Genomic DNA, 25,562 nt, shown 5'->3' on the forward strand with positions numbered 1-25,562 from the left:
AGTGGCGACCTTCTTTTAGAACTCCGTGACAAAACACAATTTGACAAACTAAAGAACTTTGCTACATTCGGCGACATTCCCATCAGCGTAACACCTCATCGATCCATGAACTCTGCACGTGGAGTTGTTTCCGACACAGACCTCCTTGGCCTGAAGGAGGCTGAACTCCTCGAGGGCTGGAAACAGAATGTGACCAATGTGAAGCGAATCGTCATCCGAAGGAACAGTCAGGAAACCCCCACGAAACATTTGGTACTGACCTTTGCCACCAGTGAACTACCACAAACAATAGAAACTGGCTATACAAAGACACCGATCAGACCCTACATACCAAACCCCTGCCGATGTTACCAGTGTCAAAGGTTCGGCCATGGCTCTCAGAGCTGTCGTGGTCGACCTGCTTGTGCCAAATATGGTGCCCAAGGCCACGTCTCTGACAAATGTAATGAAACTCCACATTGTGTAAACTGTGACGGAGACCATGTGTCATATTCACGTTCTTGTCCAGAGTGGAAAAAAGAAAAAGACATTATTACACTGAAGATTCGCGAAAATATCTCCTTCAAGGAAGCACGCCGAAGGTGTTCGGCTTTTCATGGCACAACTTACGCTGATGCGGCGCGTCAGGGGGCAGCGTCGCATCACCCTCCGCCACTACCTAGGCCCACGCAAAGTGAGCCATCGGGTGTGGTGGCCGCCCCCATGGTGGAAGCAGCCAAGCCTGCTCCACCTACCAAGCCAGCGACTCGGGCGACTCCAGGGTTGTCGGGTCGACCGACCACGTCTCACCAGGCGAGGTCGCAAATACGCAACAGCAGCTCGCGTACGCGGGCGTCCAGTGCTTCACATGAGGCAATGGACACAAACACGGTACCTCATGTGCCGGAAATGCGGCGTGGCTCCCTAGAGCGCGCTAAAAAAGCCAAGAAACCAGTAACAGGGCCCGACGACGGCCCTGCTGCTTAAGTTACAACTTCCCACTTGAACAGCCACTTCATTTCTGTACACACAGCACCACTTTCCATCAAATATGGAAACACAGATTGTACAATGGAATGTCAGAGGCCTTCTTACAAACCTCGACGATGTCCAAGAACTTCTACACATTTTCTCACCAAAAGTGTGGTGTGTACAGGAAACACACTTAAAATCTAAACACACCAACTTTCTACGCAGTTACATTATTTTCTGAAAGGACCGCGATGATGCCGTGGCATCATCTGAAGGTGTAGCTGTTACAGTTAAGCAAGGTTTAGCATGTAAACACTTAAAACTCCAAACGTCTCTTGAGGCAGTGGCTGTTCGAGTGGTGCTTCTAAGCAAACTCGTCACCATTTGCTCTATATACATACTTCCACATTTTCAACTACACAAACATGAATTCCAGTCTTTGATAGATGAACTTCCCGAACCCTATCTTGTTCTAGGGGACCTTAATGCACATAACAGGCTATGGGGCGACTCTCGTTGTGACGCCCGAGGTCGACTGATTGAACAGTTTCTTCTTTCTTCAAGCGCGTGTTTCCTGAATCAAAAAGAACCAACCTATTATAACCTCGCTAACATTACCTATTCCTCAATAGACCTAAGCATAGTATCTCCATCGCTTGTGCCTCTACTTTACTGGAAAGTCGTCACTAATCCCTACGGAAGTGACCATTTTCCCGTAGTTTTCAGCACACCTACATCAACTGAATGCCCGCCCCAGGTTCGTAAATGGCTATTAAGCAAAGCCAACTGGGAACAGTTTTATACCATCACTCATTGAAATCGGCACGACATATGCACGTTAAGCATTGATGCAGCTGTCAACTACTTTACAGCGTTTCTGATTGATGCAGCAACAAAATGCATTTCACAAACGAATGGACACCTTGGAAAACGACGTGTGCCATGGTGGAACTCAGAGTGCCGAAATGCGCGCAAGCAGCAAAACAAAGCATGGAGGTTGCTTCGGAACTCACCGACGGCCGAAAATCTGGACACATTTCAGAAAATGAAGTCTCAGGCCAGGAGAACGCATCGGCAGGCCAGAAGAGAAAGCTGGCACAAGTTTTTATCAGGGATCAATTCATATACCCAAGAGGCTGAAGTCTGGAACATGGTTGGTAGAGTAGCAGGAAGACAAGTGCATTCACTCCCACTCGTAAACACACAGGGTGACAGCCTGGAAGATCAGGCGAACTTCCTCGGTGCACACTTCGAGCAGCTGTCTAGCTCGTCACACTATACTGAAGATTTTCAAAAATATAAAGCAAAAATAGAAAAGCAGAAACTGGAATACAAGTGTACAAAATACGAGGCATACAACCAACCTTTCAACTTAGCTGAGCTACAAACATCACTAAACTCCTGTAGTAATTCTGCCCCAGGCCACGACCATGTCATGTATGAAATGTTGAAAAACCTACCGCTCGAAACGCAAAAACTTTACTCTGCCTATACAATGCTATCTGGCTTTCTGGCCCCATCCCTCCCTACTTACTGGAAAGAGGCCATTGTTAGCCCTATATTGAAACAGGGCAAGGACCCTTCCTCAGTTTCAAGTTATAGGCCCATTGCACTAACCAGCTGCCTTTGTAAACTTTTAAAAAAAATGATAAACCGCCGACTTTTATATTTCCTTGAAACACACAATCTGCTCGACCAATTTCAGTGTGGGTTTCGAGAGGGTAGATCCACCACCGACCATCTGGTGCGTATCGAGGCACAGATCCGAGACGCTTTCGTCCACAAACGATACTTCCTCTCTGTGTTTCTCGATATCGAGAAGGCTTATGACACAACATGTCGTTTTGGCATATTAAGAGACTTTTCTCACCTGGGTTTGCGCGGTAGAATGCTTTCCATAATCGAGAGTTACTTGTCCAATCGGACATTTCGTGTGCGTGTGGGAAGTGTTCTCTCCCAAACATTTGTTCAAGAAACGGGACTACCGCAAGGCGGTGTACTTAGTTGTACACTTTTTATTATCAAAATGAATTCCTTGCACCTGTCCATTCCGTGTCCTTGCACCCGCAATATGTTCTATTGTACATATGTCGATGACGTCCAGCTTGGCTTTAAGTCATGCAACCTGGCAATGTGTGAACGGCAGGTTCAGCTAGGTTTGAACAAGGTCTCCAAATGGGCAGAAGAAAATGGATTCCGACTGAACCCACAAAAAAGCACATGTGTCTTGTTCTCCCGAAAGAGAGGCATGCGCTCAGAACCTGACGTTCAATTGAATTGTCAACGTCTGTCTGTTAATGCCAAGCATAAATTCTTAGGCCTAATTTTGGACCACAAGCTAACCTTCATACCGCAAATCAAGTATCTAAAAACAAAATGTATAAAAGCCATGAGTGTTCTGAAAGTGTTGTCACGTACTACGTGGGGTAGCGACAGGCAATGTCTCATGAATTTGTATAGGAGCCTCATTCGCACAGGCTTAGGTTATGGGGCCGTTGTTATCAGTCTGCTACTCAAAGTGCTTTGAAGATGCTGGATCCTGTGCACCATTTGGGCATCTGCCTTTCTACGGGTGCTTTTCGCACCAGCCCTGTAGAAAGCCTTTACGTGGAGTCAAATGAGTGGTTGCTTCATCTGCAAAGAACTTACATGTCCTTTTTATATTTCCTTAAGGTGAAAGCAGACAAGGAGCACCCCCTCATACTCTAGTATTAATGATTTGTCGAGCTCCATTCTGTTTCAAAACAGGTCTTCGATGAGGCAGCCCTTCTCAGTTTGCCTGAAGGGTCTAGATGAGGAAACTGGAGTGTCACTTGAACACAGTTTATTGGCTCCTGTAGCATACCTGCCACCGTGGCAGTGGCAGACTATAGACTGCGATGTGCCTTTCCTAGAAGTTACAAAATATGCGCCTATTGCCCATATCCGAACATACTTCCTGGAACTTCAGCACAAATACAAACGTCCTGAGCTCTTTACAGATGCCTCTAAGTTTATCTCCTCTGTGTCTTTCGCTGCTGTTGGCCCATCCTTTTCGGATGCTGGCCCTCTTCATCCAGGCACAAGTATCTTCACAGCGGAAGCTTACGCGATGCTTGTGGCAGCTAAACACATCAAACAATTACAAATACAAAAAGCAGTAATTCATACAGACTCTCTCAGTGTAGTAACGACTCTGCACAATCTTAAAAAACAAAAAAACCCTATCCTCGTCTCACTTTACTCCATTTTATGCACATTCTACACACTCAAACAACATGTTGTAGTGTGCTGGGTTCCAGGGCACCGTGAGATTCAAGGCAACGTGATGGCGGATCAGCTTGCTGCATCCGTCCACGAAAGCACCGCTACTACACCCATATCAATGCCGGCCCTTGATCTTAAGCCGTCTCCTGGCAGAGCAAGTGGGATAGACATATACAAAACAAACTACACATTATCAAGCCACACTTTGGCCATTGGCCGCCATTATCAAAATCACGTTATACAGAGGTAAGACTAACGAGGCTCAGGATAGGACACACTTACATGACACACTCATATCTTTTATCCGGTGGCGATCCACCATTGTGTGACAGATGTGGTGAAGCACTCACTTTTCTTCACATTTTAATTCAGTGCAAACAATTAGACACTTTAAGAAAACAACACTTTCCATTACCCTACCGACAACATATGCCTTTACACCCTGCAATGTTCGTCAGTAGGGAACCACTGTTCACTCATAAATCGGTGCTAGCTTTTTTAAGAGACGTCTGCTTTTACCATGTCATATACAGTCAAACCTCAATATATCGAACTCTGGTATATCGAATTATTGCCTATATCGAATGGTTCCTATATCACACGTGAAATCGCATGCATTATTGATTTTTTATTTCGAACAAAGTTTGACATATAATGGATATATCGAACTCAGCCACCCCAAACCACCCGCGCTCCATTGACAGGCGGCGAGCTTTCCCGCAACTCTCGAAAGTAGCGGTAGAGCGGCGGGTGTTTACGAATGCTGCACACATCGATGGCGCCGAGAGCGCCACTTTAACGTAGCGGCATACGTGCGCCGCAGCCTTGCGGTAGAGGTTCTTGAATGAGGAAAGTGAAGAGAAAAGCGCGGAGCTGTTATTGTCTTTCAATACGAAGGCACCGACACGGCTTCGCGCGGGGGAAGGGGGAGTGGGAGGTAAAGATTGAGGAGGAAAGTATAGGAGGAAAAGGACGCAGACGACTGTCTCGGACGCGGCCCGCGCTGCCGCCGGGAAAGGGATTGCAGTCAGGCGAGCCGGCATGGGCGCGCCATGTGCGCGCTTTACACCCGGACTCACGCCGCAGCCTTGCAGTCGTTGCAGTCTCTATGGTGTCAATGGCACACTGCGCACATGTTGCAAGCTTCTCCCCCGTAGCATCGGCAGGCATCGGTCGTTGTGCTCGCAGTGTTCGTGCGTTCGGAGTTAGGCCTGTCGCGGAGTTAGGCCTGTCGCTCACTGTGGTGCGCGACAGGCCTAACTCCGAAGGGAGGAGCTCACGGCGGAGCTCACGGATGTGGAGATAGTCGCTGAAGCTACTTCTGAGCAGCCAAATAAAGACTCTGCCGGGGTGGATCCCGCAAGCGCTGATGGTGCCCCGCTCCCGACATCAGCTGAGGTCGTAGCTGCCTTGGCCCTTGTGCGCCGCCACTGCGGTGCGATTGAAGGCACTGGCCTATCACTTATGGATCGCCTGGACTATATTGAGGACGCAGTCGTCAAACACGCCATGGCCAACAAAAAGCAGGCTACTCTTTTTCAATATTTTAAACCAACACAATAAATACTATGTTTGAATCTTTAAGTAAGTATTTACTGCACCACACTTGAAGGGTTCGTTGGTTGTTTTCAGCAAGCTCTTGACGCATTTTTTCGTGATTTCTTTATATCGAATTCTGGATATATCGAACTATTTCGCGATCGCCGCGCCGTTCGATATATCGAGGTTCGACTGTACCCAGGCATTGTGTAGCGCGACCTCTCAAGGGAGGTTGCTGCTGCAGTGGCTGCATTGAAAAGCACTTGCTTCGCGGCCCTTGGACACAAGGGCGCTGATGAGGCACTTGTGCTAGTGCCAGATATTTTTACACGTTTTATTATCAAAACCTCTGTCACCCTTTTTTACTATGTATATCACGCCACTGTCATGATTTTATTACTTATGTTTTTACCTGCATTATCGCGAGGAATTTTAAGGCCCCTGTACAGCCACGCAACATATCGTTGTCCACATCTCTAGTCATTGAAATGGCGCTCTTTGGCCATCAATTGGCCTTTGCGCCGTAAACCACCACACATCATCATCATCATCATCATGCTTCATACACCTGAAGGTACAGGATTACACCTTTAGAGTTTTGCCTTCTTCAGCTGTACAAGGAGTGCCTATATTTATGACTGCTTGCAATGCCATCTTTTTTTTTTTGTTTGAGGCAAGCACAGTGCACAGCGAGCTCAACTGCCACCGCTTCAAGGGCCAGTAAATAACCCCGAGGTTTAAAAAATTGTTACAAAGAGAAATAAGTGTAATTTCGCTTTGGGAACATGCTGCTGCAGTAATACGTGCTATATTAAGGAAGTTAAGAAGTTACAATATCGATTTCGCCTGGTTTCATATTTTCGCTCTCTAAGTGATACTTCTGCGCTCTGAGTGATCAGAAAAACCATTTCCAAGTTATCAAGCAACTGCTGTAAACAAGAATGACATGGTTAAGTTCGAAACAACTGTCTGAGCTTTACATAAAGTTACTGTGGCCATTGCACACAGGCTAGCAAAGGCAAATCGAAAAGCACTGAACAGGAGGTAACGTCACGTAACATGAGTATGGTGTTGTAATTGGTCTATATGTGCATGCTTCTTGAGTGAACTAGCAGTATACATAACTGCATTTGTTGTGTAGCTGTGACTCATTCATTCATTCATCCATCCATTCATTCATCTATCCACTCATTCATTCATTCATTCGTTCCTATTACCCATAGTGCCTATTGGAATTACAGTGAGGGGTGATACATATAACGACAAACATGGAAGCAGGATACAGTAAATGTTTGAGCGTGGCATGCAAGAGAGCAGTATTAGTTTCTTGTAATACTGAGGGCAGTATGTTCTGCACTGCAGCTGTTTTCTCGTCAAGTACTCGACAGGATATTTTCCCACAAAATCATGTTGCATGCATATCCCTTCATGCCCAAAGATGTTGTTTCTTTACAGATTGTATAAACAATACACTGCAGTAGTTTAGCGCTAAATAACATGCATGGCAGTCATACCTAAACAGAAACAGCTAAGCAGCATGTGTGGGGATTGGCAAGAAACTACAGTTATATGGCATGCATATACGCATCAGGTGGGAATACTAAAAATGAGAAAAAGAAGCAATTAAAACAACCTTGTGTACACAGGCCCTCTTTACATTATATGTATCTACATCCCTTTTCACTTAAAGTGCAAAATGCAAGTGACAATTTGGTGACTGCAACTAAAATGAAAGCATGCCATTGTAAAGGCTGTAATATGTGTTTTGGCTGTTTATTGTAAAAACTGCCATTTGTTATGTAAAACTGTAAAAATTGTGATTGAGACACATACAACCACTATTTATGCCCAATAACCATTTCCATATCCCACCAGTCGCAGATGGGCCGAGCACGTTTTACAATTGTTGACCCACTCACTGGATCTGGCAAGGGTGTGCGTTTCAAGGATGTCGCAGGACTGCAAGAAGCTAAACAAGAGATAATGGAGTTTGTTGACTATCTGAAAAGACCGGAACGTTACACTGTAAGTAGAAAAAAAAAAGCGAAGGTTGAGAATAGGGTTTTGGTTTGATATTAAATGATGCATTAAGAATATATGTATTATTGCAATCAATTCTGTATAGTATATTTAAATGTTTAGGCCTTTAAAGCAGTAATTGGATATTTGTTTTCGTTCATCATAGTGAGGACAGCATGATAATTTTAGGCTATTTCTTTTTAATTATGCATACAAGGTTGTAAACTCATTTTATATGGTAAAGAACATGGCTATTTGCACTTCGATAAAGGGAAGATGGCTGAAGTTTGCTTTCAGAAGCTTAAAGAAGATCAAAATTTCTTCTTGAAAAAAATAAAAGACACTCATTGACTGGGGAAAAAATTTTTAAAAAGAATAATGTGGACAAACTGACAGGCAGAGTAAAAAAAAGTCATTTTCACGGCAAGGGTGAAGCAGTGAATAGAATAGCCAGAAATTATTGGAATGTCATGCAAAGAACAACAATCAACTCCATGCTCATAACATGTCGCTGAAGCACAAAGAAGGACACTTGGTAAGAACATGCAGTTATACACAGGACAATTGTGAACTAGCAGCTGTCACAGTTGTTACATCTTTGTGTATGAGCAATGCGCTCCAAGTGTCGGCAATGCAGAACATTGCATATATGCTCTTGCATCTTTCTTTTCCCTTTCAACAGCAGCGCGTGAAATGAACCCTCTGTGCCTCCTGCCACGTTTCATCATGAGTGTGTACAGAAAGGGGCTACTTTTTCATTGCGTCTGTGGCTCTAGGGCAGTCTTATTATAGAGGGGGGGGGGGAGCTCTGGCACGACAGCACCCCTGATGCAAGACAATGCATCCAGAGTTCGAGCTGTCAAACACAGCTCAGATGATGGGATGCTGGTTCACCATTGTCAGCTCTGTCCGTTCCGCTTTTTCCACCTGATAGGACCTTCACAGCTCAGCAGCGATTTCCTGTAAAGACGGAGTCGAACACAAAGTAAGCGCCCTCTTAATGCTGATCAAATTGCCAGACCAGCAGAAATTAAAGTATTTCCTTGAAAATATGCTAAGCTAATAAAATAGCATTATGAGCAACGTATCTCAGGAGGAATATCGCAATTTGGACGAACCTCTAGCTAAGTGTCAGTGCTTGACACTGCTAAAGCCAACCAGAATTGCTTCGTGAGTGATTCTCAACTTTTTCTTCTTCTTCACAAATCTCCTCCCAAATCTCATCAGCCTCACCGCCTGCCACGTTCTCTGCCTGCGTCACCCTTAGAATTGCTCCCTTTGTTTAATCGGACCCGGCGGGAATGCCCAAGTCCACAAATTTTAGGGAGGTCCTGCGCACGGTACTTCTCCATTGCGATCTGTTTCTTGTTATGCGTTCTTACTGCTATTCAACTGCAATTTAGATCTAGTCTCATGGTTTGAAGCCTGCTTGAATATGTTCAACAAAAAACACAAACACAAAAAGCTCTCCTAACATCTGCTTGTGCTAGAGAGTTGTGGCGAAATGAGCAGCAAACGTTGGGCCCTCACCGAACGTAAGTAGTCGACGATAGTCCAACTCGTGGCTCCCGTTGAGCGGTGTCGTGGGTATCCTTTGGCCTTTAGGAATTCGGTCCAACTTGCCAATTTTGAGATCTTGAGCAGTGTATCCCGGCTTGCTGAATGATGAGAACAGTGTAACATACCTCAACGTAGCAAAACATTGATGTCAGGGTGGATGTCCTCGAGCTTGCAGGGATCTGATCCGGCTAGCCAACCGCAGGGCAGCGAATCTCAGCATAGCCTAATGCTGATACCCCAGTGGTCATCCTCAAGCTTGAAGGGATCCAATCAGGTTTGCCAAATCGTAGGGTAGAGTATCCAAATGCTGCCAACCACTGTTATGAAGTAGGGGTTGTCACAGTATTCTACCGCAATGGCAACGTGACCATTATTGGTTGAAGTGAAACTTTGCGTTCAGGAGCAGAGAAAGAGGCAAACGTTTCGCAAACAATAACCTTTATCGAAGGTATAGCAGGTATTGCAACAGAGCCTGCCAGTACGATCAAGCCAGCTGGGGCAAGTCCTCTAACAATCGACCAGCATGATCTTAAATAAGGTATGCTGGTGAGTGAGTTGCTGTGTGCAAATCTATGCAGGTGGGTTTGTGACGTGTGCAACCCAGTGCAGGTGGCTGAGGTGACGTGCTCATCGTCATGCAGGCACCTCCTTGACTGGTTGCAGGTATTTGACCCTGAACCTGAAGGAGGGAAGCTCTGGCACAACAAAACATATATATATATATATATATATATATATATATATATATATATATATATATATATAGGCAGGCATGGTGGCGAAAATGGCCGTAGCGTTGCAATAAGTCAAGTAGATCCTCCAAGAGAACGGTAACAACGGAAGTGTTTAATTCGACAGTTTCGGCCAGAGTCTGGCCTTCATCAGGACTCCTGATGAAGGCCAGACTCTGGCCGAAACTGTCGAATTAAACACTTCCGTTGTTACCGTTCTCTTGGAGGATCTACTTGACTTATATATATATATATATATAGGACTTGATGGTGATGGCAAAAAATCTACTGACCTATCGCAATAAAAAGAATTGTATCAGATTCAAGTTGAGAAGTGGATATTCATTGCCCACATGCTTCTTAAGTGCTTAAGAACTTAAGTGCTGCGGCACAAAACAACATAGCTTTGGCTTAGAGAGGAAGATTTCATGTATTGTATTTTAGTTTTATTCCAAACTGACCCTTTTCTGTTTTTTGTCATCGGCTCGCATTGCACTGTTGCACCAGCATTTATGAGCCACCTGGCTGAGCTATATCATAGTGATTCATTGCAAGAATCTGATACTGTAATGAGAGTGTGGTAATGCCAGCACTGTCCAAATGTATTCAAAGTACAGAGGGGTAAGGAGATGGTCTCTTAGGCTACACAATAGTTTTTAAGTGTTTGCCAAGTTGACAGCCTCTTTGATAACAGATTATGAAATAGTGCATGAATTTCCCAATGAGTGACACTTCCTACATACAAGCATTTGATAGTTTTGGTTTAAAAGGAGGCATAGTTAATGACCTCTTCACACAAAGGGATGCTGGCTGTGTATGCACCCAATCATAATGTAAATCATTCTGTTACTCTTGGGGGTTCTTTCAAAAAGGCTGTTTTCGAAAAGTGACAGGCACTGCGGAATTGAGGACTAGCAGTCTTCGACAATGTGTTAGAATGTGTCAGTACATTTTTTTTATGGTCCCGGGCTCATCTTGAAGCCTTGGTGCTGTTTATTAGTGCAACTTAAAGCCATGGCTTTATCGTGTTCTCTAGACTTCCTGCAAAACATTAGAATTGTGTTATCTTTAGCCATAGTGCTGAAATCTGTAGATAGCAAGTTGCATATCAACTGCAAGTCCAGCATTCGTCATGCGTAGTACAAGGCACATCAAGCTGTGTTGTTTTGTAGTGTTCAGCTGACATTGTGCTTGATAATTGAACCAATTTTACACCTGGATGATGCAGTTTCGATTAGTTCATACGTTGTATGCCAATAACCATATTTTTGTACTTTAGGCAGAGAATGATTGAAAAATGCTACATAGCTACTTCTTTATCATGCTATTGAGGGCGCTGATATGCTTTTGTGTTTCTGTAGCACCGTTGTGTCTTTAGTTTCCCACTCAGGCCCACGCTTGGCTAATATATGGTAGACATATCACTCGTCAAAATAAAGTCCTTGTGCTTCATTAATGTCTTCATTGGAGGTCTTCATTGAAGGTATAAATAAAGGAATTATGTGCGCTGTTGCACTTAGTATAAGTAACAATGTGTGACCTCATTCAAGACACTTGCACGTTAAACTTTTAGTCATTTTGCCTAGCAGGACTTCGCAGGCTTGAACTAATACAGGCTTTTTATTAGTCAAAGGGACACTTAAGGCAACTACTAAGTTGACGTTGATTTTTGAAATAGCGGTGCAAAAACTTTGTAGTGTTACTTTTATGCCAAGGAAGTGCTTATTTGGAAATGAAATTAGGTTTTAGTGGTCTGCATCGAGGTAGTGCACTTCAAATTACCCTCCTCAAGCGGAACGTGTCACGTCGCTGTTGTCGTGCACAACGTTGTCCAGCTTTACCCAGATTTACTGCACGGCCGGCGACGCTAGTAGCAGCAGAACAAAAGTAGTGGGAGCCACAGTAGCAACAACAGCCATTGAGCGATTTCCTGCCATGGTCTTCGATATGGCAGACGTGCTTGGTTCAACTCAAAATTCAGCCAAATTAAAAAATGAGATCGATTATATAAGGGTTTCATCAAAACTAGAAACCCTGAGGTATTTAACGCGGTTAAGGAGTTTAGGAACTCGGTTACAAAGCAGCTTTGAAGCGTTAAAAATGAATACCTACTACACAAATTTAATATGACTGCGGGACACTCTGCTATCTGGAACATCTGAAAGACTCTATATACAATGCTTGGGAAATCACAGGAACAAACTATTAATATATTACAGAATGGCATAGAATTAATAGGTCGTGATTTGGCAAACAGTTTCAACAACTTCTTTCTTACTCTTGGCCGTTCCTTAGATAATGATCCAGATATTACTTAAATGAATTCTTATACAGTACATGGTGCTGGGTATATTCTTAGATTTTTCAAAGGCATTTGACCTTCTTAACCATAGGATTTTGTTGAGAAAGTTAGAAACTTATGTCATTAGAGGCATAGCACATCCATTAATTTTGTCATATTTGAAACATAGAAGTCAATCTGTAGTTGTTGCAGGAGAAAGATCAGATGAAAAACCGGTCAGATGTGGTGTTCCCCAGGGAAGTATCCTAGTACCATTTTTATTTTTACTTTATATTAACAAAATTCTGACGATCGATGATACAGCCAAGTTCATTATTTATGCAGGTGACACCAGTTTATTTTTTTCAGGGAACTCAGAAACACACTTAATTAATAGAGGTAACGAAGTGCTATTGAAATAAATTCCTGGACGACTCAAATTAACTTTAAAATAACATTAGCAAAACAAAGGCAATATTGTTTTGACCAAGCCCCGCCGCGGTGGTCTAGTGGCTAAGGTACTCGGCTGCTGACCCAGAGGTTGCGGGTTCGAATCCCGGCTGCGGCTGCTGCATTTCCGATGGAGGCGGAAATGTTGTAGGCCCGTGTGCTCAGATTTGGGTGCACGGTAAAGAACCCCAGGTGGTAGAAATTTCCGGAGCCCTCCACTACGGCGTCTCTCATAATCAAATGGTGGTTTTGGGACGTTAAACCCCACATATCAATCAATCGTTTCGACCGCGGAACAAGAATGTTCAAATAGCACCAATAACGTTAAATAATGCAGAAATTCAGTTTGTACCTTCAATAAAAACTTAAGACGGGTATTTCAATGTCCACATCAAATGGGATGACCACATAAATCACCCAATGAGCTAACTATCTAGAACAATATGTGTGATGTACCTTGTCTCTTTTGAATGCCCTATAAGCATTGACATGTTCTTGTATAATGCTGTGTTTGTGCCAATACTCAATTATGGTTTGCTAGTTTGGGGTACTACTACAAGAGAAAACATTGATAAGCTCGCAGTTTTACAAAAACACGTGATTCGATTAGTATGCAAGGTTTCATACATCTCACACACCAGTGACCTCTTTATAAGTCAATGTTTAACTATAACTTATGTCAACAGTATAAATGTAGCTTATTGAAAAAAACTGGTACTCTACAAACGCTAGCAGGATTACAGGCCACCCTAATAAGGTATAATATGCGCAAACCTGAAGAAAGGCAAATTAAGAAATGTCACACCAATTATGGTAAACAAATGTTTTGGTTCAGGCTACCAGCTTTGTTAAATAGAATTAGTAAAGAGCAGCTTTTTAACATTCTGAAAACCTCATTTAAAGAACTACGAAGACTTTTCATCACAATATCTTTATCGTGAACATGTCTCATAAACGATGCCATCTATATCTTTTTCGTTTTTCACAGTTTTTAAGGGAAATAATCTATTTCCTTATTATGTTTCTTTATAATATCTATGGAAGCACGTTATTTTTTTGCATGAAGGATATTCATATATAGTATATTATGTGTGCATTTCATTTTTCTGTTTTTTTTTTGTTCATTACTACCTTTTTACGCTGGAACACATGTAGGGTGGCCAGGACACCCTCAAGCTGATTGTATCATCCTTTTCCCCTGGTCTCCCACAACATTTTGTTGTAAATAAACGAATAAACAAATAAATAAATAAAACAACTAGGACTCGCTGATAGGCACAAACTGTGCAGTTTAATCAGGCAAAAATTGAACTTTTGAACCACTCGCGCCATTGCCTGTAGTAACGTCCGGTGGTTCTTTTTCCCATGAATCAAACAGAAATGAACAAGCAGTATTTTATTACGTTTCTTGATGCACGGAAAGTTCTTTATCTAGTGCAGCTAGTTCGATCAGGGCTACACCTCTGACATAATCGGGATCATTTTGCAAATGTCCTATTCTAGCTCATGTGTTCTCGTGCATATACCTAAATTTCTCTGTAAGTAGGGCACTGGTGTTGGTAATGTTGTCATTTTAGACGTCATACTTTGAGCTTTCACTCTGACATAAATTGTTATTTGACTTTAGTGTTTCTTTAAACACACCCTGTGCATGGATTGTTCATTTAATTCCCATCACCGTGTTTAGGCTACAAAATACAAAAGTTGTTTTGCACAATGTGGAGTTTCTATATATTGGAAAGTTTTGAATCGATAGCATTTTCTCCATCTTGTGATATGCACTTTAATAGCACCACTTCACTTTAAACAAGATTATTACTCAATGCATATTGAAATATTAAGTTTGTTTCTCATTTCAGTTAATGGTGTAACCTCCCATACTTTCAGAGTGATAAGCTGCGGCTATTGTATAAGCATTGGCAATAATTGTATGTTGTACAGATAAAATAATTGTGAAACCCTAGAAGCATGGATTGAGTATACAATGTGCCTTTTATTCCTTAACTTGACCACCTAAAAGATACCAACTCCTTTTACCAACTCCTTTTGGCTTTAATTTTCATATGATGTTTTAGTGTAGAGACGAAGGGGTAACCTCATCATATCCTGGTTGGGAAAAAGGAACGTGCTGCAACTAAGGTAAATGAAGGTTATTGGCCCAGTGAGAGAAGCAGCACGAAGTTAACATTGCAGGAATTGGGTGAACATTGGCAACCTTTGAGAAAGCAGTGAAATGGCTTCAAGAAACGTAGGGAAGTATCAATGATGGCAGAATTACGAGGAAATCATTTGCTCCACATCAAAATGTGTTAATTCTAGTCGGAACTATGAAAGTGTATTGAAGCACATTGTTTCTGTTTGAGGCTGTCATCAATGCCAAATAAAAGCTATTGACGTCTCTTTTTCAAACAACAATTTCATCATGTCTTGAGGAGTTAGTATCGTTGCGTTTAGCATTTTTTATAAATGTGCACCAGCTCTGCTATCATTCTCCACCTACACCTTTGAAGTATTAGCTGGAGTTTCTTTACTTCAAACTATACTACAAGTGCTTCGCATGTGTCACTTTAAATAATTGAAATATTGTTTGTGATGACATTGTTTTTGTGCCCGTTCATTTTACTTTAAAAAATGGGTCTTGTCCCATGCTTTTTTATTTGGTGTAAACGTGTTGGGACTTTTTTTTTTATCTTTGCAGTCTTTAGGGGCCAAGATACCTAAGGGGGTTTTACTCTTAGGACCACCTGGATGTGGAAAGACTATGTTAGCTAAGGCAGTTGCTACAGAGGCTAGTGTCCCATTTTTGGCTATGGCTGGATCTGAATTCATTGAAATGATTGGAGGCAAGCATTCTCTTCTCTCCATCTCTCTCTTCATATTTAGTGTGGACACTCACTTGCCACTGCCTCCCACTTTGTCAAAATCGGACATAAGTGTCACACATTCAAAGACATTATATAATTAAAAATTTGTGATGTGTTTTTATTGTGTCTTGTTTTGTTTGTAGGGCTTTTGTTGAAATTTGTCACATGTAATCTTTTCAGGGCTGCGGTAAGATTTAGAACAGCACTTGTCTCTACAGTTGTGTATACAGTTGTACTCAAAGATAAAAATTTATTCACTGCACTGTAATTTGTTTATTTGCAGTAGCAGTCTCATTCAGAACACTAGTGCACTGTTTAGACTTAACTGTTCTGGTGCATTCTCAAAAAGGATTGGCATTAAAGCATTATTGTCTAATAGTGTGGGCATACCTTTTTTGTGCCTGCAAGCTTTAATGTCTGTGTTTAGGAAATGTTGGGTTTTGTTTTTCTTGCGTTTGTGTTTTGCTAATGTTTGTCCATTCTCGACAGATGTTTCCTAAATTTAGCATGTTGCCTTAAACACTCGTGTGCGCTGCCTCGCTTACAATCGTTGTCGATCGCATGAAGGGATTGGTCAAATGGCCATGTGGTACTGTAGAAAACACCTTGTAGTATTAGCTACTAAGGTACACCAGCAAAATTTATAGCACATTTAGACCTGCAGTGTACTGATTTTTCTAGCATAAGAGAAGCAACCTTTCTTCTGGACAGTTGCACAGGAGTTTAAAGGTTGTGGGCAAAGCTCATGTTCATGCTGCTTCTATAGTGCCTTTGGGAGAGCATTCACATAGGCTGATCGCAATGCACAGGACATTATCACAGCACCTAATTAATACTCGTTGGAAAGGTTTATCTACTAAACTTTTAAACTCAACTTTAGTTGCAAGCATATCAAATGATGGTAATTTATTTATTGCTCATATATTTCTATCTTTTCTATCAATGTTGTAACTTTACTGTTTTTGAACAGTGACTGAAGTAGTGCTTTATTGGTTAGCAATTGCAAAGGTGCATCTAAATTCATACCTGCCAAGTCTCCCGGATTGTCCAGGAGATTCCTGCATTTCGACCATTTATTCGGTCTGTTCGGTTGTCATGAAAATCTCCCAGAAATCAAAATTTCTGTGCGTGATCTTGCCGCATTGACAAAAATGCAGGTTAATCCATTTCAGGCTTTTTGCAAACCCACAGCATTTTATTATTAGCGAATTTAGGGGTGTTCATCTAAACGTATACGCTATAATCTCAGTGATGCGAATTCGTGGCAGGTACGAATTCGTAGAATTCCCCAGCCACATTACACTGTGTTTATTGGGCCGAAATTCGAACGTTTTGAACACATTTCCTAGCTGCGGCAGGTGATACGAAGTTTAGTACCGAAACCAATGAACAAAGGACGAGACCAGCATGCTCGATGTTTCGGAAGTACGCTTGCGACTAGCGCATGCACTGTCTTCTACTGTGCGTGTGCCTTTCGTTGCCACAAACGCTGTGGACGAAACCGCAGTCGTTCTTGACAGGCTCATATGTGTTGATGACGTTACTCACAGAACTTCAAAAGTGTCTGCTCAACCAGTCAATGCAACACTGCTTTCTGCAAACTCTGTAGGCAAAACTGCGGAAGATGCAGTCGTAGATAGCATGAAACGGCTTAGTTTTTAAAGCACGTGCGCAACGAGTGCACGTGAATTGAAAACGGAACTACCGTTTGCCGCAACTGCCATGCACAAAACTGCGGTCACGGCGATGGATAGCGATCTTTGAGCTCCGTGGGCACGCGACTAACGCAGTGGTAGATTAAAGGTAAAGACAAAAAGAAAACTATAACGTGCCATCCCATCCGTTCACGTGTGTCCCAGGAAGACATACTCTAGCTGTTTTTACGGAAATTTATTTTGCTAGTTGTTTTCATGATGCGAAATTTTGAGAGTATTTGCGCTCCCACTTTGAGACCCTCATCTTAGTGGGAAACCCAACCCTCGTGTGTTCGGCCACTCCAAGCCATTATAAGACCGCATCGTCGGTGTTTGCACTTGCGATTGGGACCCCCCTTATCTTGTTTTAAAAAATTGGGGCAGACAATTCAGCGCGACCCCCCCATCCCAGTTGTGGAAATCTCCTGGATTCAGAATCCTTGAACTTGGTAGGTATGTGAACCATATAACACCACTGAACTGTGGTTGTGCTAAAGAGATATATCTTCACAGTTAGAACTTGATTTTACAGAACCCAATCGTGTGAAAATATTTGGAGTTTCTTTTTCCTGGAAGGGTGCAGTTCCACCTGAAATTTGAAAAAAAAAAAATACTGTAATAGTGGAAAGGACCCCACTTATCCAAACAGTCTGGCTGCTTTATGTCAGCAAGGGAGGGTGGCTTCGCTATGAAATCTGCCTAACGTCATCAAGGGGCAGCCACTAGCAGCTGCTTCTTGATGACGGGCCTCTGTTTCATAAAAAAGCTATCTTTGTATTGTGGTTGGAACACCATGTTCTGTGTGTGGCTGCAAAATTTAGCTGAGGTGTTCACAGTTTTATCTTTTTTTGTGAATGTGTTTTCTTACCAAGCCCAAGAGGTAGTTTAGAATCTCTAGCAACCACTGACAAAACTAACATACATTGCTTTAAAATCATGCAACTATGGGCTTTACAATTACTTTTCAAATACACTGTTCAGGACCAGACATTGCACCATCGTTCTTTTTTTGTTAACTGAATATTTGTTTAGAAAGGTAACGAAACTCTTGAGTGTAGTATTAGAGATTTCTGCAAACCAAGCCCTGTATTAAAGTCTAAAAATGTTTCTGAACTATTGACTGAGATGTCCCTGAAGGACTACTTGCTCTGAACTGTCGAAGTTCTCTGTGTGACGTATGAACTTTTTAATGGGCATTTTTGTTACACTCTATTTGTGTATCTTGTGGGAGACTACCAAGAAGCAGTGTTGGTTTTAAAAAGGAATATTGTCTTAAACTAGGCTGCTACTTTGGTAGCATGCTAAGCAAATGATTCTGTAGCATTAAAATTTAGTACAAAGTGACTCAATCTTAATGTCTACCAAAATTTTAGAGGAACAGTTATTGGGATCATCCCCTACCACTCCTCTTAGCAGGAGCAATAGACATATGAAAGTACTATCAGGTGGCCAGGTAATGGTACACAGAAAGTATTTGTTAGCATATTGGTGGTGTGATCAAATTGAAAGCAAACCTGCAAGGGGAACCAAACGTTTGCAATGGCTGCCACTGGCTCCTATTATTGTCACGTTATGTTTAAGATGTATTCACTTGATTAGCATGAGCAAAATGCATGGGTGGTAATAGTCAGTGAGGAAGTACTGTGAAGAAATCCAGTTATTCCACTCCTGAGTCAACTGCGTCAAAGTGTGCCAAATCAGATTTACTGCTTCATTCTGATAATATCAACTGAAATTGTGTGAAGCTGTGCCAGAGTCATATTCGGGAGTCAAAAATGTGTGTAGCTTGTTTTCGGGACCACCAAAGTCGCAACCGCGTACCTAGAATTATTATGCAGAATAAGCAGCAATCGCAAGTCTGTCCCAGTTAATTCACAATGCTCTGCTTTCTGCCCACGCAACTTCTGTTGTGCAAGTCTGCTCAATGGCGAAATGAGCCCTTGGCAGTTAGGGGCTCGTGACGTGTATTCCAATCAATAGCATGTAATTGTGGCGATGATTCATGAACGGACGTCGTCCGTTCCAGGAACACTGCTGATAGTTCACTTGAAGAGCCACACTGCACGTAACTAAAGCAATTTTCAATAATAACTGCACACATGCTGCCAAAGTGTCTCTCTATTTGTGGACATTGCGATCTCATTTTCCGTGCTTCGCGTATACGGAAGAACACATGAATGATGGGAACACGCAGAGACTTTTCCTCAAATTTACTTTATAGATAGATCTTCATCCAGAACAGCTTTTTCGTATTTCCTTCCACCAAAACATCCGCAGATGTAATTGCGGTAAATGCTTCTAAAATACAGTACCCTTTCGAGCTCGTGAGTGCTAGGCAAGTTGCCTCTGGTGGCTACTTTTTGCCAATTTGGTGAATTTGAGAGACCCGTGGCGACCTAAAATCATGATTGGCGACGTGGCGATTGTTTGGCGATTTTCGGCTTAGGTCTCGACTGAGTTTTCTATTCTATTCTCGGCGTCTTTAAACGAATGGGCGACAACATTTTTTCTATTTTTTGTAGTTTCAGACTCACCAGTAGGAGGTCCACTTTACGCACAATTCAGTGCGTGTGTCCTGTTCTTCGTGTGTATTTACTCAATTCACCAAGATCCTTGAAGCACTGGTGCAAGGAACCTCCAAGCACAATTAAGGTCAGAGGGCCTCTCGCGTGCCACGAGGTGGTGTTGTGTACTAAGTTCTTTAGAGGCTTCAAGAGCTTTGAGCTTTTTTAAAATTTGGCTTCAGATGTTGCAAGGAGATGGTTCAGCTAGAGTGACCTAGTTATTTTAGGTCACTCTAGAGAAGCCGCATGTTCGGACCACAGCTCCAACTGTTCTAAATAGATTGTCGACTTCTTCCCGGCTGTATAGTACCCCCTAATTTTTTTTATGTAGAGTTTACATTGTTTATCAACATTCTTTTATTAACAGCTTTCAGAAACTGCACTGAGGTGAATGTTTAGTGTAAGCATGACTGCACAGAAAAAGTGTCACATGCATTGTGGTGGTTACGCCCTACTATCGAATTTATTACCTTTGTTTTGTAATTAAGTTGTTTGGTTATCAAACACATCATTCCACTCCATGGAATTCTCGAAATTTGTAAGAAGGCTACGCATGCCATCCCTTTCTTGTTGTAGCGACTGCTTCATCCTGCATTTGCCACAACTAAAACCATCGCAAACTTCTCTTATGAGGCGCTAGCATTCAGGGATGCTAATGGTGCATGCATGCCCTTTTTAGGTGCTACCACGGTGAAGCGGGTGATGCAACTGGCATTTAAGACCGTCAATATAATTAAGGGATGGCTGACGGACAGTATTGTTGTGCACTGGGCTATACATGATTAGCAACTTCTATTACTAGGCACGCCACACATATGTAAAGTGGCGACTTTTTTGGCGAAATTTGAAAAAAAAAAAATGGCGACTTTGCGCTCATCGTTTGGTGAATTTCACTCGAAAGTCAGTGGCAACCCTGGTTCTGGGGTCTGATTTCAAATTTTTCACGTCCTTTTTTAAAAAAAATGTCATCACAGTAATAAAGGCATGCCTCCTGATCGGAGCAGCCTCAATTCAGTTTAATTCACGCAGCTTTCAGTAATGGGTCCATTGCTGACCGTTCTCGTGTCGGATTACTGTGAAGTGGCTACACTATGTTAGACGTCCGCCCTTAAAAAATAAACATCACCATATCGCATTCATTGCTTCACGTTGCTTCGTTTTCAGGGGTGGGAGGCTGTATCACTAGAAGGGCGCAGCCGCTGGCGTTCGCGATCTCCAGGCATTATGAAACGCCTGGTCTGCTTCGCGTTTAGATAGCTGACAACACGAAAACCGCATCGGCACCTGAAGTGTGGCCATAGTCCCTTTAAGCAGCCTCCTATTGCGTTACGGGATATCGGGTTCAAAAAATGTAACTTGACGTCATATGCGAGGAGCACTAGTGGTGGGGTTGCCACTTCGAAGGTCCGCGCGCTCGTCACCCACACAAAAGACTTTCTGCATGCACTGTTCTCGATATTCATACGGTGAATTGAATGACTAGAGACCCCTGGAACGCCTCTTGCATGCCGAAACATGTACAACACAAATGGCGTACGAATGGACCTCTGAAATGGCGCGATGATGGTGTGGCACCCTTGTGATCAAGGCTCAGTGTGTACCCCCTATATATATATATACCCCCTCCAGGAAGCGAAGCACTTTTCACACAGTCTGTTCACGTGTAGAGTACAAGAGTACAACACGTAGAACAGTATGCAAGCTGTCTGTAATGTCTGCTGAAATAGCGCGTGTGGCGGTGATCGCGCATTTAAAGTGAAAGTTCCCAGTTGCTGCTCTAGGGCCGCAACGGCACCTCTCCCCCTTGCGTTCATTCGTGCTCAAAACTGGCGGTGCATTCCTCTCTGCTTGAGTAGCAATCGATGGCAGGCCTGGCACGCAGGGTGATGTTATCGCATGTGCCCTCTGTGCAACAGAGGTAGGTCAGCTCTTTTCACCTCTGGTTTAGCCGCGTTTGTCGCCGCGCTCGCAAGCTTTTACCCAGTCCCAAAATAATTAGCATTCTTGTACTTGAATATAAATTCAACTTGCTTCCCCAGTGTACTCTGGAATGTGAAGTTGGTTGCTGCGGAGTGCACCCAGATTTAAAATTACCTGTTCCAAAATAAAAAAACTTTGCTGCTTCAAGGTGTTCCAAAATTGAAATTTTGCTGCTCCAAAATGAAAATTTTTCTGCTCCGAAAATTGCTCCAAATCAGCAGACCTCGGTAGTGTCACTGTTGGGATGAAATCTGTGACTTCGTAAGAATATAAGCAACTTGTGTTTTTCACAGATTAGCTAATTATGCGGACTAAGTAGTACATATATTTCTAAAGACTTTGTCTTTCTGGCTTCAGAAAGCTTTATGACATTGTGAATTGATATTTTCAACAAGCTATTGTGTTATCAAGTCAGCAAACTTGCTCTTACACATGTACGCAGACAGATTGCCTTGCTGTGTTTTGAAAACTGTGACTGCTTGAAATGTTTATGAAGATAAAGCGCCATAAACGCATCAAGAGCACTTGGAACCACAAGAGCAAAGATTAAACATATTTGTGCACTATCAGCCATCCCATGGCAGCAGCCATAATTTCAGCCACATGATTGATATTACTATGAAATTGCAAGCAAAGATTCGGTGCAAACTCGTATAGAAATGCACTCCATTACCTGTAATGCTGAGGCAGTTTTCATAGTTAAGGTTACAGCAGGAAAGGCTGAAAAACGAGTTCTGATGAGCGGGAGGTAGGTGCAAATCTTGTTTCATTTTTAAATGAATAAACTACTTGCCTTTTTTTTCCATCTTCACTACTCTTGACCTTTCATAGTCTGCCTTATATGAAAGTAGGTGGGTGAGGCTAGATATAATAATGAACTAATAGGAGTGATTTCAATTAAACATAGCTCTTCTTAAATTTAGGATCACACATGCACACCGACAGACAGACAGAGTCAAGTAGATCCTCCGTGAGCGGTCACAACGTGGTTTATTTCGACGTTTCGGCCTAGAGTCTGACCTTCATCAGGATCCTGATGAAGGCCAGACTCTAGGCCGAAACGTCGAAATAAACCACGTTGTGACCGCTCACGGAGGATCTACTTGACTACTTGCAATGCTACAACCACTCAACCACCATGCCTGCCTATATATATATATATATATATATATATATACACAAGGGAAAGAAGTGTATACTTAAGGGCTCGTTTTTCCGTGTTTTGACACAACATTACTGAAATCTATTGGACAATAATGCCAAAGAAAGTATAGAGTAGGTTATTAGACCGAATTGTAAGGTAAATGTGAAGAAAGAAAAGTGGGTGAAAAAATAACTTGCCGTAAAACACACATATGCAGAGGAGAGAGACATAGTAAACATTATCCTCCAGCCTGTGTATGAAGTCTCGGTTACATTTAATCTGCCCAACTTTCTTGATTGCTTACAGGCCTTGGAGCAGCACGTGTCCGGGACCTTTTCAAGGAAGCAAGGAAGCGAGCACCCTGTATAGTCTATATCGATGAAATCGATGCTATTGGGCGAAAGCGAAGCAATGTGTGAGTGTTCATGTGTTTGTGGAGAGGTGCACAATGTGCATAGGAAGGCAACACTGGTGCCTTCTTATTACTTGCTACGTGATATCAGCCGGCAAGAAAAAAGTGTTTTACACTCACTGTTGTGGCTGTGAGTGGCATTGGCTTATACTCCTAGGATCACATAAAAACATGGATACGTGATTAAGTTGATGGGAAAGCAAATACTGCAGTAGCTCAATCGGTAAAGCATCAGACGCGTTATTCAAAGTTTGTAAGTTCAGTACCTACCTGCTGCAAGTAAATCTTTCTTTGATTTCAATTTCTTTCCGTTAGTGTCAATTTTTGTACTTCAGCTAAAAGCTACCATCAATGTCCCCTATACCTTTCTTCGCTTCATTGTCTCTTGGTTAAGTTGTGGCTACTAAAGAAATGAGCCCTTGATCAATCCTCCGTCTTTCATTTTTTCTTGTCCATGTGCTTTCAGAGCTGCATGCTCACCATCTTTGATTGCATCAATAACAATCATGATTCCATCTTTGGCATTTACAACGGCGTACAGTATACATGTTCTGACTCTGCATGCTGGCTGTGTGCCTGCAGGACTGCATGGTCAACTATGGGAGTGCTGTTGATTGCCCTGTTGTCTGCAGGAGTTGTGGTAGACAGCAGTTTTGTTTAGACTCTAAGCATTAGCCAAGTGCCTTTGTGTCTTTAGAACCACACTGTCGCCATCACCAATCGAATTGATAGTGACCAATGTGTCATCTACAGCAGTGGTCTAGTGGCTAAGGTACTCGGCTGCTGACCCACAGGTCTGGGGTTCGAATCCCGGCTGTGGCGGCTGCATTTCCAATGGAGGCCGAAATGTTGTAGGCCCATGTACTCAGATTTGGGTGCACGTTAAAGAATCCCAGGTGGTCAAAATTTCCGGAGCCCTCCACTACGACGTCTCTCATAATCATATGGTGGTGTTGGGACGTTAAACCCCACAAATCAATCAATGTGTCATCTACAGCAGTTGCACGGAGTTGTTGTTTTGACTTAGTGCAATGCTTGCGAAATGTTACAAACATACAGAAAGCTTTTATGGATGAAGGGTGATTCTTTCATGAGGTGAAGATGTGGGGAAAAAAAAGGAGGGTTGGGGTGGGAGAGGGGGGCTAATTTTCTTGCTGTTTTACAATAACATATGCCCCATCTTATCATTATGGCCAATAATGTACTATTTGCTGATTGATTGATTGATTTGTGGGGTTTAACGTCCCAAAACCACCATATGATTATGGTTGCTTATGCAATTTCTGAATACTTGTTTTACGACATATGATTGATAGGAAAAGCATTAGAGCATGTTCAGAAAAGACAACCAAGTTATTTCTATAACATTCAACTTTGAAAACATACTCTAGGTACTTGGTACAACTATAAACAGTGTGCCAATGATGTTAAGCAAAGTTATGTAGTTTTTTTTAATGGCCTCACTAGTCATGGTATGTATTTGTGGTACAGATGAACCTGATGATATTGAACTTGGGTAAATTAATTCTTCATACTGAACCATTTGAGAACATGACATTGTGTTGATGATGTTGCATAGCAAAAGTTCACAGCTATATTAAACAAAACTAGCTGGAACACTTGATGTATCGAATGTTGGGCATTTCGGTTTCCCTCACAAGAAGTTGGCTTATCCTCGGGAAAAAATGATTTTCCCGCATGTGTCTGGGAGAGTGAGTAGTGTGACCAGGATGGCAAGCGATCATAAGCTGCCAATTGTCATCACATGCTTTCTCCCATAATTTTTGTCATTACACCTGTCGATCCATCATGCGGGGCGGGGCCACTGTTTGCTTTTCCACACTCCTTGTCGTAGCACCCATAAAACGAAAGAATCTGGCTTTTCTTCATGAAGCTGTTGATAATGAGCACAGCCAAGCATAGAGAAAAAAAGTTTGATGTTGCCGCTGCATAAAGCATCTTAATAGCACACTGTGTATGACATAAAAAAAACAAGACCAACATTTAGGTCAAGGCAAACAAGAGGCATCTGATGAATATTGCCACCTACTTCTAGTAGTGGGTCGTATGCCAAGGTGAAGGCACACACCACAGAGAAGAAAGAAGTGCGCGTGGGCCCTGCTCTGG

The 25,562-nt window shown here is 42.5% G+C and overlaps 1 protein-coding gene and 1 non-coding gene across 2 annotated transcripts in view; both read left to right on the forward strand.

Moving 5' to 3' along the window:
• The window catches only part of Spg7 (SPG7 matrix AAA peptidase subunit, paraplegin), a 90,441-nt gene that overhangs the window by 13,376 nt on the left and 51,503 nt on the right, over positions 1 to 25,562 (forward strand). Inside the window, exons 7-9 of the mRNA XM_037427577.2 lie at positions 7,612 to 7,761; positions 15,476 to 15,620; positions 23,330 to 23,438. Coding sequence (XP_037283474.2) covers positions 7,612 to 7,761; positions 15,476 to 15,620; positions 23,330 to 23,438 — 404 coding nt within the window. The remainder of the gene's footprint in view (positions 1 to 7,611; positions 7,762 to 15,475; positions 15,621 to 23,329; positions 23,439 to 25,562) is intronic.
• On the forward strand, positions 12,823 to 12,895 carry TRNAS-GCU (transfer RNA serine (anticodon GCU)). The gene has a single exon. It is a non-coding gene; the product is annotated as a tRNA-Ser (tRNA).

The sequence above is a fragment of the Rhipicephalus microplus genome, chromosome X (assembly GCF_043290135.1).
Source record: "Rhipicephalus microplus isolate Deutch F79 chromosome X, USDA_Rmic, whole genome shotgun sequence".
Lineage (NCBI taxonomy): Eukaryota > Metazoa > Arthropoda > Arachnida > Ixodida > Ixodidae > Rhipicephalus > Rhipicephalus microplus.